The sequence below is a fragment of the Onychostruthus taczanowskii genome, unplaced genomic scaffold (genome assembly GCF_017590055.1).
Source record: "Onychostruthus taczanowskii isolate IOZ18803 unplaced genomic scaffold, ASM1759005v1 scaffold206, whole genome shotgun sequence".
NCBI classification, from domain to species: Eukaryota; Metazoa; Chordata; class Aves; order Passeriformes; family Passeridae; genus Onychostruthus; species Onychostruthus taczanowskii.
The window spans coordinates 65582-80836 of record NW_024499307.1 but is presented as its reverse complement, the minus strand read 5'-3'; the positions used below and the strand labels follow the sequence as shown (position 1 = coordinate 80836).

At 56.9% G+C, this 15255-nt stretch overlaps 1 protein-coding gene across 2 annotated transcripts; it reads right to left on the bottom strand.

Moving 5' to 3' along the window:
• Positions 1–400: 400 nt before the first annotated feature.
• LOC121335585 (vitamin D3 receptor-like) lies at positions 401–14960 on the bottom strand. Of its 2 annotated transcripts, none has more exons than XM_041403897.1 (10): positions 14941–14960; positions 13858–13911; positions 9215–9414; positions 6842–6972; positions 4024–4208; positions 3793–3916; positions 3046–3217; positions 2342–2493; positions 1901–2017; positions 401–1404 (listed from the first exon to the last, which is right to left on the bottom strand). In XM_041403897.1, the coding sequence occupies exons 3-10, from the start codon at positions 9361–9363 to the stop codon at positions 1145–1147; spliced, it is 1290 nt and encodes a 429-aa protein (XP_041259831.1). In that variant the 5' UTR covers positions 9364–9414; positions 13858–13911; positions 14941–14960; the 3' UTR covers positions 401–1144. The 2 variants fall into 2 exon arrangements, with proteins under 2 accessions (XP_041259831.1, XP_041259832.1); XM_041403898.1 differs by lacking the exon at positions 14941–14960 and adding an exon at positions 14809–14842.
• Between the last annotated feature and the right edge of the window lie 295 nt (positions 14961–15255).

The following is a 15255-nucleotide window of genomic DNA, read 5'->3' as shown; positions in this document are numbered from 1 at the left end:
CCGGGACTGACAGACACGGTCCTGCCCAGCCCCGGGGACGCAGGGATGGACACTCAGGGAGGGATGGACACACGGACACGGGCGGGACTGACAGACACGGTCCTGCCCAGCCCCGGGGACGCAGGGATGGACACTCAGGGAGGGATGGACACACGGACACGGGCGGGACTGACAGACACGGTCCTGCCCAGCCCCGGGGACGCAGGGATGGACACTCAGGGAGGGATGGACACACGGACACGGGCGGGACTGACAGACACGGTCCTGCCCAGCCCCGGGGACGCAGGGATGGACACTCAGGGAGGGATGGACACACGGACACGGGCGGGACTGACAGACACGGTCCTGCCCAGCCCCGGGGGCACAGGGATGGACACACAGGGAGGGATGGACACACGAGCCTGGCGCTGAGTTGATTTGCCCAAGCAGGAGTTTATTGGCCCGAGCCGGGGAGCCTCCGGACGCTGCGGACTCTCTGACCATTGCTCACGGCCCAGGGGGCTGTGATGGCTCTTCCCAGGGGTCTGGAGCCCCCCAGCTCCCAAATCCCCCTTCCCAGGGCTTGCTCCGGCCTGGAGCCGCCTCCAGACCATGGCAGGGGGAGGAAGCCAAGCTGGAGCTGGGGTCCCTGCCTCATCCCAGAAGTCATCACCCCATCCCGCAGAGGGGTCCAGCTCCAAAGTGGGGGTGTCTCCTGGAGCTGCCCCTGCTCCCCCATTCCCAGGGAGTGCAAACAAAGCTCGTCCTGCTCTTCCCTTTGGGGGTCCAGGCCACCATTTCCCCTCTCGGGGCTTTCTCGGCTGCCTCTGGCTCACCCAGCGCGGCGGCAGCAGCACACGGGCTGTGTTGCAGCCGTGGGGACAGCGCCCGTGGCCCCTCCTGGCCGGGATTTGGGGTGTCAGAGCCCACGGGCGCTGTGGGATTTCGGGGGGAGCCGAGCACGGCACCCACAGCAGCACCCTGCGTTCATCTCCGGGCACTTCCCCTTCCATACGATCAGAAAAAGAAGGGATTCGAGGCAAAACATGGGCGGAGGGCTGCACCAGCCGCGTGCCAGCCCCCAGCCCCCGCCCGGGCTCCTCCGGCACAACCAGCCCGGCTTCTCCCCGCGCCGCGCTGCGCTTCCCGGCGGGGCAGCGAGCCCTCAGCAGATCTCGTTGCCGAACACCTCGAGCAGCAGCGGCGTGAGCTGCATGCTGTGCTGGGGCTGGAAGGACAGGCAGCGGTACTGCCGCGAGTGCTCCTCGTTCAGGCTGCGCAGGTCCGCCAGCTTCTGGATCATCTTGGCGTAGAGCAGGCGGCCGCCGGGCGCGGCGTGCCGGGCGCGGATGTAGCTCTGCAGCACCTCCGAGAGCCGCTCCTGCAGCGCCTCCACCCGCAGCGGCTCCCGCACGCCCGGCCGGTCTGCGCCGGGAGCAGGGCTCAGCGGGCATGCCCTCCTTTTCTGGGTTTGTAGGGCTTGGGGGGATTCCCTTCCCTTTTCTGGGTTTGGGGGCATTCCCTCCCTTTTGTGGGTTTGTAGGGTTTGGGGGCATTCCCTCCCTTTTCTGGGTTTGGGGGCATTGCCCTCCCTTTTGTGGGTTTGTAGGGCTTGGGGGCATTCCCTCCCGTTTGTGGGTTTGTAGGGCTTGGGGGCATTCCCTCCCGTTTGGGGGTTTGGGGGCATTCCCTCCAGTTTGTGGGTTTGTAGGGCTTGGGGGCATTCCCTCCCTTTTCTGGGTTTGTAGGGCTTGGGGGCATTCCCTCCCGTTTGTGGGTTTGTAGGGTTTGGGGGGATTCCCTCTCTTTTGTGGGTTTGTAGGGTTTGGGGGGATTCCCTCCCGTTTGTGGGTTTGTAGGGTTTGGGGGGATTACCCTCCCGTTTGTGGGTTTGTAGGGTTTGGGGTGGGTTTGTCCCTACCTGGGGACAGGATGCAGATAGCCATGAGCAGCACATGCTCCTCCTCGTGCAGGTTCAGCTTCTTCAGCCCCACCTGGAATTTCACCAGCGGCTCCAGCAGGTCCATGCTGTGCCCGGCTGCGGAGAGAACGGAGCCTCAGGGGGGCTCTGGAAAAGGCTCTTTTCCTCTGGAAGGGGGTCTTCCCCTTTGGAGGGGGATTTTTTCCCTTTGGAAGGGGATTTTTTTCCTCTGGAAGGGGATTTTTCCAGACACATTGGGGTGGCACTGGGGCCATTGAGGAGGTGCCACTGCAGACCTTGAAGCACCACTTGTCACCCCCCAAACCCCCAGAATTTGGGGCAGCACCCAGCCCCATTCTCAGCACAAAGCCAGGCACGGAGAGAAGGCCCAACAGGGGGAAAGTCAGGGAATTTTGGGGTTTGGGGCTGGGACTCCCTTACCCTGGGTGACGTCGCTGACCCTGTACTTGAAGTCGCTGCTGCCGCAGGTCCAGGACATGTCCTCGAGGGTGAAGGACTCGTTGGAGCGCAGCATGATCACCTCCATGGCGCTGCACTTGAGCAGCACGATCTGGTCCTCTACAGACAGCTCCCTGCAGGAGGATTTGTCCTCTGGATGGGGATCGGGAGCTCAGGGGACACAGGGGACACAGGGGACAGGAGCTGCCACCCCCAGGGTGCTCACCAGGCCCTCGGCTGGGGCTCCCTCCCCACCAATTCCCGGTCCAGATTTTTTTTTCAGGTGTGTTCTTGCCCCAAATCTTAGAAAGAACAGAACCTGAGGCTCCTCCTCAGGAATTCCCACTCTGGGTTTTTTTTTCAGGTGTGTTTTTGCCCCAAATCTTGGAATGAACGGAGCCTGAGGCCCCGCACCAGGAATTCCTGTTCCAGGGCTTTTTTCAGGTACGTTTTTACCCCAAATCTTGGAATGAACTTAGGCTGAGGCCCCTCCTGGGACCCTCAGGTGCTCTGGGTGTCTCCCTGGCGAAATCTGTGTGCGTTTCCCAGGGTATTGGAAAAAGGGGAGAGCCCCAGGGAGGGGGAGAGACAGAGCTGGGAAGGGAACAGAGCTGAGGAGTGGCTGGAAAGGGCAGCATGGGATTCCCGGCAGCGGGAAACACCGGATTTGGGATCCGTGGCCTCACCTGAATCCCGGGATCATCTTGGCAAAGCCGATCACCTTCTGGATGCTGTAGCTGACCAGGTCGGCCAGGTGTGGGAGCATGGAGAGCTGCGAGAACTCCAGGTTGACCGAGGAGCTCTCGTCCTGCTCCTCCCGCGGCGCCAGGCCGGGGAACGGCGGCGGCTCCGCGGGGTCTGCGCCAGGGAAACGCTCTGAGGAGGGCACCCCGCGGGGTCTGCGCCCCAGCCAGCCCCCCAAAGGCTCTGGAACGCTCTGAGGAGGGCACCCTGCGGGGTCTGCACCCCAGCGAGCCCCCAGGAGCTGGACAAAGGCTCTGGAATGTTCTGAGGAGGGCACCACGGTGGGGTCTGTGCCTCAGAGCCCCCAGGAGCTGAGCAAAGGCTCTGCAATGCCAAATCTGGGCGGAGGGGCTGCATTTCTGCCCCTGTGAGCCCTGGAGGGGCGAGGGGAGGGAATCTGGGTGGTTTTGAGGCCACGTTCTCCACAGGGTGTTGGGGTTCAGGGCTGGTTTGGGATCCCAGTCTGGGAATGCGGGATGAGGAAGAAGAGGAGGAAGGCAGATGAGGAGGAAGAGGAGGAAGGCAGACCCTCGGTGCCAGGGTTCATTTGGGCTCTGGCACAACCCTTCCCCACCCCTGGAATTTGGGGTTCGGGGTGGTTTGAGGAGTCACCTCCAGCCCAAGCCGAGTCCTGGGGTCCCTCCCTGGCTCCCAATCCCAGTTTGGGGCCTGGAGGAGCTGGGGCACACCTGGGAATGTGCTGAAGGCCTCGGAGCCGAAGAGATCGGAGGAATCCTCCAAGGACAGGTCCTGGCTGAGGAGGGACGAGGATTTTGTGGCCCCTCTGTTGCTGGGGTGGCTCCTCACAGGGGGCTGTGGGGGAAAACAGAGAAAACTGCTTGGGGAACGGGGCTGGCAGAGGGGTCTGTGGGTTTTGCAGGGGGAATTTGAGGGATAAAAGAGATTTTTGGGGTCAGTACCCGAAATTTGGTGAAGTCAGCATAGGTGGGGTCGTAGGTTTTGCGATGGGCCTCGAGCAGGATGTCGATGACTTTCTGCTGCTCCTCTGAGAGTTTGGGCTTGAGGCTTTCCCTCAGCGCTTCCTCCTCCTTCCTCTTCAGGATCATCTCCCGCTTCCTCTGCACCTCCTCGTCCGTAAGGATGACTGGCAGAGAAAAAGGGGCGGAATTAGGGATTGGAACCCTGGAAAATCGCTTTTGTCACCTGGAAAACCCCCTTTTTTCCCCTACAACACCTTGGCCCTGGATTTCTCCTGTGCCCAGGAGGTTTCTGGTGCTTTTTTTTTTTTCCTGAGGCTCTGGGAGCACTGAGGCCGTGCCAGCCCTGCCCGCTCTGCTCCCTCCCTGTTTGCTCGGCACCCTCAAATCCCGAAACCCTCGGCTCCCAGCTGCCACCAGGGGTGTCCAGCGCTGCTTCAGGGCGGTTTTAATCTGATTTTTAAGGTCAAGGCACAGCCAAAGCTCCCCCGCCCTCAGGGTTGGGGATTTATGGCTTTTATTGGGGTGGCGGCGCTCGGCAGCGGCCAAAGGTTGGGCTCCACGCAAGGCTGGGCCTGTTTGTTCAGGGAAAAGGAGCAGCTGGGGACAATTTGGGCTGAAATCTTCACGTTTTTATCAACCACTCCAAGCCCTGAGCAGCCTCAGAGGGGCTGGAAGGGACAAAGGCACCGGGAAGCTGCAGAAATCTCTGGGGTCACAACAGAGCCCCCTGAAAGCAGGAGTTCCCTTTGCTCAGCCCTTTCCCCGGGGACTGGACACCCCCAGGGGCTGTTTCCGAATTCCCTGGTGTGCTGGGAGAGTCAAGGTGGAATTTGGGGCGAGAGGTCAGCGGGAGGAGCTCGAGCCGCCGAGGCCTCGGCCTCGCCTGCTCCTTCGGCCCACGGCGATTTTCCGTTCTCCATTTTCCATTCCCCAGCCTTGCACAACCTCAGAGGGGCCTGGGACACCTCAGGAGGGGCCAAAAGGTCGCTCCCACCTCCACCATTGGGGAGGAAAATCAGGATTTTGGCATTTCCCCTTCCCAGATTTTAATCACAAAAAGCGTCAGATCCGCACAGGCTCGGCCTGCGCTGGGTCCCTGAGGCTGCACAAAGAGCAGGAGCTGTTAAAAATCCGTGGAGAAGGATTTTTGGGGATTATTAGGGAAGGATCCAAGGGAGCCCCAACATCCCTGAGGGACAGACACCCATCCCTCAGCTCCAGGCAGCTGGAAGAAGGCAGGGAAGGGGTAATTCCACATTTTCTGGCTGCCCAGCAGGTAGGAAAGGATTTCCCAGGCCATTGTGCCAGGGGAGAACGCAGCGAGGAGGGGGACACAGGAGAATTCCCAAACCCCAAGGCCTGGAGAGGTTTTCTCTGCCCTGTTTGTCCCCAGACAGGCAGAAACCCACAAATGTTTGCTGGAAATGCCACGTGGTGACCTGGGCTGCCAGGGCCTGGCATGGGGCTGGGAGAGATGGGGTCACCAAACCCAGCTCCTCCTGGCCCAAACTGGGACTGGCAGCCAGGGAGAGACCCCAAACCCCAAATTCCAGAGGTGAGGAAGAGCCCAAATTAACCCCGGCTCGAGGGTCTGCCCTGCTCCTCTTCCTCCTCTTCCTCCCTACCCCACATTCCCAGCCCTGAATCCCAATACCCTGAGGAAAACAAGACCTCAAAACCTTCCTGATTCTCTTCTTCCACCTAAAAATAACCCCAACCCTTCGTCCTCCCTCGTTTTTCCAGCGGCAAAGTCCATTTTTAGCTATTTTTAGCTTGTCTGGGTCAGTTTTGGTTAATGCAGGCAGGATTTGCTAACGGGGCTGTTTACACGTTAACTCCTGCGGGGAAAACGTGGAGAAAACCTGGAGAAAACCCCCTGGAATTGCTGCCCAGCAACTTGCCAGCCCTTCCTGGGTAATTAATTGGCTGCTGGTACAAATTAAAGCACTTCCCTCATTAGGGGCTCCTCAAAAACCAGTGACAGCTCCCCAAAATTTGGGGACAGCCAGGGCGGGGTGTGGCCTTTTCCTCCCTCATCAACCTGCCAATCCCAAAGAATAAAATCCAGAGATTCCCATCAGGATCATTGGAAATATAAGCATTTTCTTTCCCCACAAACACTCCAAATTCTGATTTTCTGGAGGCCCTGGGGTGGCATCAGGCTCTGTTTGTGCCCTGTTTAGCACATCAGGGAAAGGGCCCTGCCTCCATATCCCGAATTCCCAGCTCCATGGACACCCTGGCCACAATCTCCCAGCAGAAAATGGTTGGTTGGAGCTCTCCAGGAGCACCCAGCTCCTCCCCAGCACCTCAAACACGTTTTATTTTTAAAAGCCACTTATCTCTAAATACACTCGGAGAAAACAAACATTTGGGCCACATTTGTGTGTTTGGACTGGGCTTAAAAACCGCTTTAATTCCCTCTGCTGTTGACTTAAGTCCCTGCTTTATCCCACATGGAAAAAAGGGTCAGGAAAAAAAATCCCAGAGGGAGAAGAGGAAAACCCAACCTGGCTCCATGAGGATGGGGAAGCTCATCCAGCTCTCCCCGTGGGGCACGGAAAATGCTGGAAAAGAGGATTTTCAGAGCCAGTGGGAGCCACGGAGCTCCAAAACCAGGAGAATCCGTGAGAACGCAATTCCAGGGCGGGAAGGAATCATTAAACCAGCTCCTCTCAATCATTACCGCTGCTTCCCCTGCCCTTTGCATCCCCCGGGGAGGTTCCTGCTGGCAGCCCTGGCAGCAGGGAGGTGGCAGGGGCACAGCCAGGGTCACCCCCAGCATGGGGACACTCACACTCCTTCATCATGCCGATGTCCAGGCAGCGCTTGAGCCGGCAGGCCTGGCAGTGCCGCCGGTTGTCCTTGGTGATGTGGCAGTCCCCGCTGAAGGGACAGGTGAACATGGCCTTCCTCTTCATGCTCCTCCTGGAAAAGGGCAGGGAAAAGGGCAGGGAAAAGGGCAGAACCCTTTCTGGGCTCGATTCCTGCTGTTTTGGCTGATGCTGCAGGCATCAGTTGGGTTGGGAGCTTCAGGCACTGCTGGAAAGGGAAAATTTCCCCCAGGGAAACATCCAAGGGGTTTATCCCAAAATGGTTTGGGGGAAATGACCTTAAACCCAGCTTGATCCCCTTCCACTAAGCCAGGCTGCTCTAAGCCCAGCCCAGCCCGCTGGGTTTAAGGTTTTTGGGTCTAAACAGGGCTTTTTAAGGCCAGGAGGGTGGAAGGATTGCAGGATTGCAGAGAAACCCCCCCCGGCAGCAAAATAAACCCGAGCTGGGGCCGTGTGGTTTAAACCGAGCCGCCCTAAGCCCGGCTTTGCTGGCAGAACTGGCCCGAGCACATTTTGGGTGTGCAGGGAGAGGAATTCTCGCTGCAGGACACAGAGAAAGGAGCCTGAAAATGACAACCCTGAGCTGCAGCGAAACCACAGCGCGGGACGGGAACGCGGAGCCACCGGGACAAAGGGTCAGAGCCAAAATAACCCAGGGAAAAAGGGTCAGAGCCTGCCAGCACCAAGGGGCAGAGCCAAAACCTTCCAAGGAATAACGGCCAGAGCCAGAATTTCCAAGGAAAAAGGGTCAGAACCTTCCAGGATAAAAGGTCAGAGCCAAAATCTTCCTGGGATAAAGGCTCGGAGCCAAAATATCCCAAGGACAAAGGGTCAAGGCCAGGAACTTCCAAGGAAAAACGAGCAGAATCTTCCCAGGACAAGGTGTCAGAGGCAGAATGGAAAAAGGTGGTGGATGGGATATTGGGAAGAAATTCCTCCCTATGAGGCCCTGGAATAGAATTCCCAGAAAAGCTGTGGCTGCCCCAGCCCTGAAAGTGCCCAAGGCCGATACTCAGATAAAAAATGGGTAAAAAAATACCAAAATTGGGTAAAAAAAAATTAAGTGGGGGTAAAATATGTCAAGTATGGGTTAAAATTACAAATACGGGTAATAAAATAAAATATTTTGTAAAATATAAAGTAAAATATTTAAAATGGGTAAAAGTATCAAATCTGGGTAAAAATCTTCAAGATTTCCTCCGGCTGCAGCCCCAGGTATTAAAAGCTGCTTTTAGAAAGGGAGATGTAAATAAAGTGGCTGCACTCTGCCTTTTCCTGCCGGGAATTTGGGATTTTGGGAATTCATCCCAGAAAAATGGATGGCAGGGCCCTGTTTCTCACCCATTCCTCCAAAACCTTTGGAATTTTGCTGCTCCCAAAGGGGAAACACAAACCCAGTACTTGGAATTCAGCCCTGGACACCCCAAAAATCCCCAACTTTGGTGCACAAAAAGCTTCTTTTTTCCACAAAAACCCAAGGAAAGGCCGGGAATGCACAAACAACGAGGCCTTGGAGCAGGGAAAAACATTCCCGGGGCTCGGGACAGGCCAAAATTCCAGGTTTGGAATGAAAATTGCAGCTTGGGTGGCTCTGGAGGCTCCCAGGGTGACACCGGAGCCGGGCTGGGCTGGAATTCCACGGAAACCTTCCCGAGCCACCCATTCCCAGGCGGATTTGGGATCCCAGGAGCTAAAAATAGAGGATTGCAAGCCTCATTCCCAGCCTGGAATGAGGGATTTGTGCTGGGAGGTGGGGAGGGCTCCAGGGGGATGGGGACAGAATTCCCAGGGTTACCCAGAATTCCCAGGGGGGACAGCAGAATTCCCTGGAAATACTGGATTTTGGGAAGAACCGCTCCAGAGCATCCCCTGCCTTTCCTCATCCCCCAGTCCCAAGAGTTTTTTGAGGGTTTAGGGCTTTTTGGCTGGGGAAAAATCCCAATTTGTGACCCCAGGGGAGTTTTCCCACACTCCCCCCTTTTCCTGGAGCGCTGCAAGGCTGCCAGACCCATGAAAAACCCTGAAAAAAAACAGGGAAAAAACCCCATCCCACAAAAGAAATCAACTATTTCCCCCCCTTTAAACCATGGGAATGCAGCACCACCCGGAATTCCGGGCCTGTTTCAGGACCCCAGTGGGATTCCCGGGGTTCTTTTTGGGATGGGGCATTCCCAGAGGATTCTCCTTGGGATTCCCGGGGTTCTTTTTGGGATGGGGCATTCCCAGAGGATTCTCCTTGGGATTCCCGGGTGTTTTTTTTTGGGATGGGGCATTCCCAGAGGATTCTCCTTGGGATTCCCGGGTGGTTTTTTTGGGATGGGGCATTCCCAGCCCACCTGAAGAAGCCCTTGCAGCCCTCGCAGGTCATGGCGTTGAAGTGGAAGCCGGTGGCCCTGTCCCCGCAGACCCCGCAGACCCTGGGCACGTTCCGCTCACAATCCCCGGCAGGATTGGCCACAGAGGTGCTGGAAGCGCCCGGATCCATGGCTGGGAGGGCAAGAATTGGGATTTGCCACAGCTTTTCTTCAAATTCCACCTGGTCGGGGGAAAAAATCGGGAGTTCAGTGCTAAAATTCAGGATTTTTCCTTGGTTTCCCCCTGATTTGGGCACGGGATTTTTATTCCCATTGGCCGTGGGCATTAAAACCACCCAAAAAAAAAAAACAACCCACAAACCAATTTTTGGGATTCTGGAATGCTGGGAAAGCTCTGGGATTGGGAGAGGCCAAATTAACGCCTCGCTAATGAGGCAAAACAACCCCAAGGCTCCTTAAAAATTCCCGGTGCCTCCGGAATGTTTTCCTCTAAAAAAAGAGAAAAAAAAAAAGCGCTTTTTTTCCCATTCCAAACCCGCCCATTCCCAAATTCCGGCTGCGCCTTTAAATCCATTAAATCCCATTAAACTCCCAATTAAATAATTCCCTCTGCTTTGGGGCTGTTTTCCAGGGATTCCTGAGGGGGATTTTGGGCCATGATCTGTGTTTTGGGGCTTTCCCTGGGACAGCATTCCCAGCTCTCCTCTGCCACCATTCCCAGGCCTGGATTTTCGCCTTCATTCCTTTAATTCCTTTGGAATTTTGTTTTCATTTGGATTTTCCCAGCCGGGCCTCGGGGTTGGGGCTGGGCTGGAGGATCCCTGGGGATCCCTTCCCGTGTTTGGTGAAGATCCCACAGAATTCCCAAACAAAGAACGCCCAAAACCCCATGGGAGTTGCTGCACTGGGGCATTCCAGAGGAATAAAAATCCACGGAAAACCGGGAGAGGGAAGGGGTGAAAGTTTCCCAACGGAATCAGAGCAAAGAGCAGGGACAGATCCAACGCCCCGGGAATTCCAGCTGGGAAAAACGAGCCTGGCAACTCCAGAGCTCCCGGCCCTGGCACGGGAGGGAACTCTGGGATCAGCAATTTGGGATCCACAAATCCTGGTTTTCTCTCTAGCCCATTAAAAAATCGGGAATATTCCAGGTTAAACCCTTGGATTGCCATTCCCTGGACTCCAGACATATCCCACTGCTCCTTCGAAACAGGAAAACCCAACTGAGCCGAGCTTTCACCGGGATTTTACCCCCCAAAAAGATCCCTCCAGCACCACTGTGGTCATTCCATGGAGAAGCTTTCCCTCTTTTCCAAGGAAAAACTCAAAAAAAAATTCAGGAATGGGAATTTTTCCCACAGAATCTTCCCTGATGTCCCCCAAACCCTTCCTGGATTTCCTCCTCCTGCCCCAAATCCTTCCCTGTGCTCCTTTATTCCCTAATCCCTAATTCCAGGCTGTCCAAGGAATCCTTCCTCTCACATCCCAAACAAAATCCAGGGGAGGCCGACAGGCAGAAGCTGCCCCTGCTTGTAGGAAATTCCAGAACTCCTCCAGAGCTTCTCCCTGGATTTCGAAATATTCCCAAACAGGTTCTTGCTCTGTCACCCTTGGGAGAGAGAAAACCACCCCGGGAAAACGCACTTCTCAGGAATTTTCAACATGGATTTTTTATTCTTTACCATCTCCAGCCTCCCTTGGGGCTTTTTTTTTTTTTTTTTTTTTCCTCCAGAGGGAGGAGAATTCCAGCAAAATTCCAGCAAAATGCTCCTGAAATCTGCCCCCCCCCCCAAAAAAAAAAGGATTGGGGAGAGGAGCTGGAATTTGGGGAATTCCAACCTTAAATCCCGGGATTGGAGCAAGGATTATCTGAAGTTGCTGGGACAGGACCCCTGGGAAGGTTTAGGGTGGATTTTCAGGAAAATTCCTCATCCAAAGGGTGGAAAAGCTTCCCAGGGAATGGCCAGGGCCTGGAGGCTGCCCAGCCCAAGGAATTTTTGCAAAATTCTCGTGGATATTTGGGATTTTTGTGTGCAGTGGAGGGCCAGGAGTTGGAGTGGATGATCCCAGCTTGGGATTTTCCAGGATTCCAAGGAAGAGTCCAGAATCCACAGCCTTGGGATCCCACGTGGGGTTGGGGCCTTTCCAGGAACGAAACGGCCCCAAAATCCCAATTTTTGTGCCCTGTCCCAGGCAGGGCGTCAGGGCAGGACGGGGCCACCCTGGGCAGCAGGACACAAATCCAGGTTTTTGCCATGGAATTCTTGCAGTGTCCCAGCCCCTCAGGAAGGGATGGCAGAGCCCAGGACTCCCTCAGGCACAGGAATTGCACCAAGATGCCAGGAGGAAATGGGAAAAGACCCCAAAATTCCAGAAAAACTGCGCTGGGAAGGGCTCTCCCTATGGAAAAATTCCCAAAGCAGAGGTGGGAGGGCAGCACCAGCCCCAGACTGTGGAATAAAATCCTCTTTTTGTGCTGGAAACAGCTCCAGAAGAGCCCTGGGAAGGTGTGGGGCCACACAGGCGATTCCCAGCTGTGACAATTCCCAGGAAATCTGGGATTTGCTGTCCCCTCCCAGGTGAGCCCGAGGCCAGGGGGCACATCCTGGTCTAAAACTAGAGCTGGGCCTTGTCAGGCTCAGGAGCAGGGGATTTGTGGAGATGGGAGGGACATTTGGGAGGAGGAATGGATTTTAGGGAGCTCTCTGGGACAGGGGAGCCCAAATCTCTGTCCCTTCCCTGGGATGTGCCTGGAAAAAAAGGGAATTTTCACAGAATTTTCCCCCTTGGAGCTGGAAAAGGAGCCTTTAGAGGCCCCACACCTCTGTCCATTCCCTGCCCTGGGATGTGCCTGGAAAAGGGAATTCTCACTGCCCAAAAGCTCAACTTGCCCAAGGAGGGAAGAGGAGGAGGAGGAGGATGGGGAATGATGCAGCAGCCGGAGCTGTTGCAGCTGGAATTGGGAAATTGGAGCAGCAGCCACGCCTGGGGCATGGAGAAGGTGGGAAAACCCTCGGGAAACGGCTCAAACTTTTCCAGAGAAAAACGAGGACGGTTTCATGAGCCAAAAATCCCCTTTTCCACCCAATCTGCCCCTGGGAAGCAGGAACTCGGGAATGCCTCCAGGCAAGGAGATCCTGGAGTAGCTCCTGGGATTCCAGGGAAGGAGGAAACGCCTCTGGATGCCCGGATAAAAAAATCCCAGGTGTTGTTTTCCACCCTTTTCCGTTTATTAGCAAGGAAAAAGGGCGAGGGTTGAGCTGATAAGGGCCGAGATAAGAGAAAAGGGCCCGAGGAGGAGCTGAGTCAGCAGAGGCTGCAGATGAAGTGGCAGCGCCGGGACATCCTGGCAGTGCCACCCCGGCACATTTTTGTGCCATTCACACCTCGGTTTAATCTTCATTTCCCTGGATTTTTGCTCCCCTTGCTTTCCCCATGTTTTCCCTGGATTTTTGCTCCTCTCCCCCATCACGTTCCCCATCATCTGCCTGAATTTATTGTATTTTTAATTCCCAGAACCATTTCCATTCCTATTCCTCTCCCTTTTAGGCTCCTATTTCCATCCCAGCCCACCTCCTACCGGGATTTTTCCTCTCCCCATCCCGACAATTCCAGAATTTCCCCTCAGGGAGCTGGGGCTAGGCTGGCTCTGTTTTGGCTCCGCCACAAGAAGTTAAAAATTATTCTCTGGAGCAGGATTAGCTATTAAATGGGGAAAAAAACCCCTGGATTTTCCATTTATTCCTCCCTAAACACAGCAGGATTCAGGGAAACAAACCCCAGCCATGACCCCAGGCATGTTTTTGCCTGGGAAAAGTCGGATTTTTGGGATTTTGGTTATTGCTAGGACATCTCAGTCCTGATCTGGTCACGCCCTGGAGATCTGGGGCAGACATCTCCTATCATCCTCATCATCATCTGCATCATCATATCCCAGATTTTCCTTGCTCCAGGACTCCAGAGGGAACCCAATCTCACCCTGGCATTTTTTCCTCTTTATTTCCACCAGGTCCAGCCCAACACGGGGGCTTTTTAAACTTTATTTAACTTCATTTACGCCATTTTCGCTCCCCTTGGTTTCCCCATATTTCCCAGGATTTCTCTCCATTCACCCTTGGGTTTCATTTTAATTTCCCTGGATTTTTCTCCCCTTACTGCCCGATTTCCCTGGATTCAATCTTAATGTCCTGGCATTCTTGCTCCCCTTGATTTCCGCATCATTTCCCTGGGTTTTCTCTCCCTTTTCCCCGGGTTTAAACCCCAATTTCCCGGGATTTTTGCCCCGCTCACACCTAGCTTTCCCCATCACCTCCCTGGATTTTTGCTCCCCTTGCTTTCCCGGGATTTTCCCTCGCTCTTGCCTGGGTTTAACCGCAATTTCCCGGGATTTTCGTGTCCCGCCGCGGCCGCCGCTCCTTCCCCAGCCGGAGGAAGATGAGTCACGGGCGGCTCCGGGGGAGGAGGAGACGCCGCAAAAACGTCGCTTCTCCCGAAAACCTCTTTCCGAGAAAAAAAACACCCAACTTTTCTCAGAGCTCCAGCCTTGAAAAGGAGAGGAATGAGCGGCTCAGCCGCCTCTGCCGACCCCAAACCACCCCAAAAACTCTTCTGGGATGCCCGGGGGAGAATCCCTCAATTCCTGGCGCTTAAAAATCGCCCCGTACCTTGATTTTCCTGCGGCTGGCACGGCTCGGGATCCTCCGAAATATGGGCAGGCACTGGGGAATTAAGAAGTAAGGTGATTAATGCCGTGCCGGGGGGCTCAGTCCCCCAAAAAACCCGCACTGGGACCTTGAACGTGGGTTTAAATGGGCGCTTAATCATGAGAGCAGGCAGAAACCCCAAAATTAACCTTACAGGAAACGCTAAAATCACCTTACAGGAAACCCTGAATTCACATTAACACCCCCACGGCGCCCAGGAATTTCCCGAATTCGAAGGCCCCCAAAAAGGGGGAGCCCCAGAGGGGAGGAGGACAGCGGTGCCTTTCCGGGGTGTGGGGACACCCCGGAACACCCCAAAACTCCCGGATTTCTGGGGCTGACGCCGGACAGTCCCTGAGCCCCCTAAAACCAGGAGCCCTAAGGGGGATCCGAATTTCGGCAGGGAAAGCCCCGAGAGCCCCCAGCTTCGGGGGCCGCGGGGAGTCAGGGGGTCCCACGGCGGACCCCCGACCCCTCCCAGGGCAGCGGGGGGGTCAGACTCACACGGGACCCCCAAAGCAGCCCGGGAACAGCGCGAGGGGAAACCAGGAAGCACCGGGGACTCAACGCCCGGCCCATGCCGCTGCTGCCGGCGGGGACAGCCCGGCAGCCGGGGAGCACCCGGTCACCGCCGGGGCCCCCCACCGCCCCCGCACCCCCAGCGGCCATCCCCGGGTCCCGGGGAGCGCCGGAGTCACGGCAGGGGCGGCGGGCGCTGGGAAGGGCTGCGCTTGGCCGGGCCCCGCTGTCCCATGCCCGGGACCTGAGCCCCGGTGTTCCCCTGCCCGGTACCTGGACCCCGCTGAACCCCTGCCCGGTACCTGGACCCCGCTGAACCCCTGCCCGGTACCTGAGCCCCGGTGTCCCCTGCCCAGTACCTGAGCCCCGGTCTCAGTGTTCCCTGCCCGGTACCTGAGCCCTGGCCCCGGTGTCCCCGGCCCCGGTGTCCCCGTGCCCGGTACCGGAACCCTGGCCATGGCCCTTGCTCTGGTGCTCCCCTGCCCGGTACCTGAGCCCTGGCCCCGGTGTCCCCGGCCCCGGTACCTGGGTCCCAGCCCCGCTGCCGCCCCCGCCCCGCCCGCTGCCGCCTTTTGACGGGAACGGGCGCCTCCGGCCCCGCCCCCTCCGCTCCCCGCCCCGCCCCTGCCTGCGCGGCACCGCCTTGGCCCCGCCCACACGAGCCATATAAGGCCAGAGGCGGGCGCGGTCACGACGAAGGGGGTGTGGCGGAAATGCACGTGGTCCCCCGTAGCGGGGGGCTTCCCCGGAGGGTTCCGGACCCCGCTGCCCACCCGACCCCTCTCCCCGACCGGGAGCGCCCAGCTGGGCACGGGACCCTTGGGGGGCTGGCACCCCTCC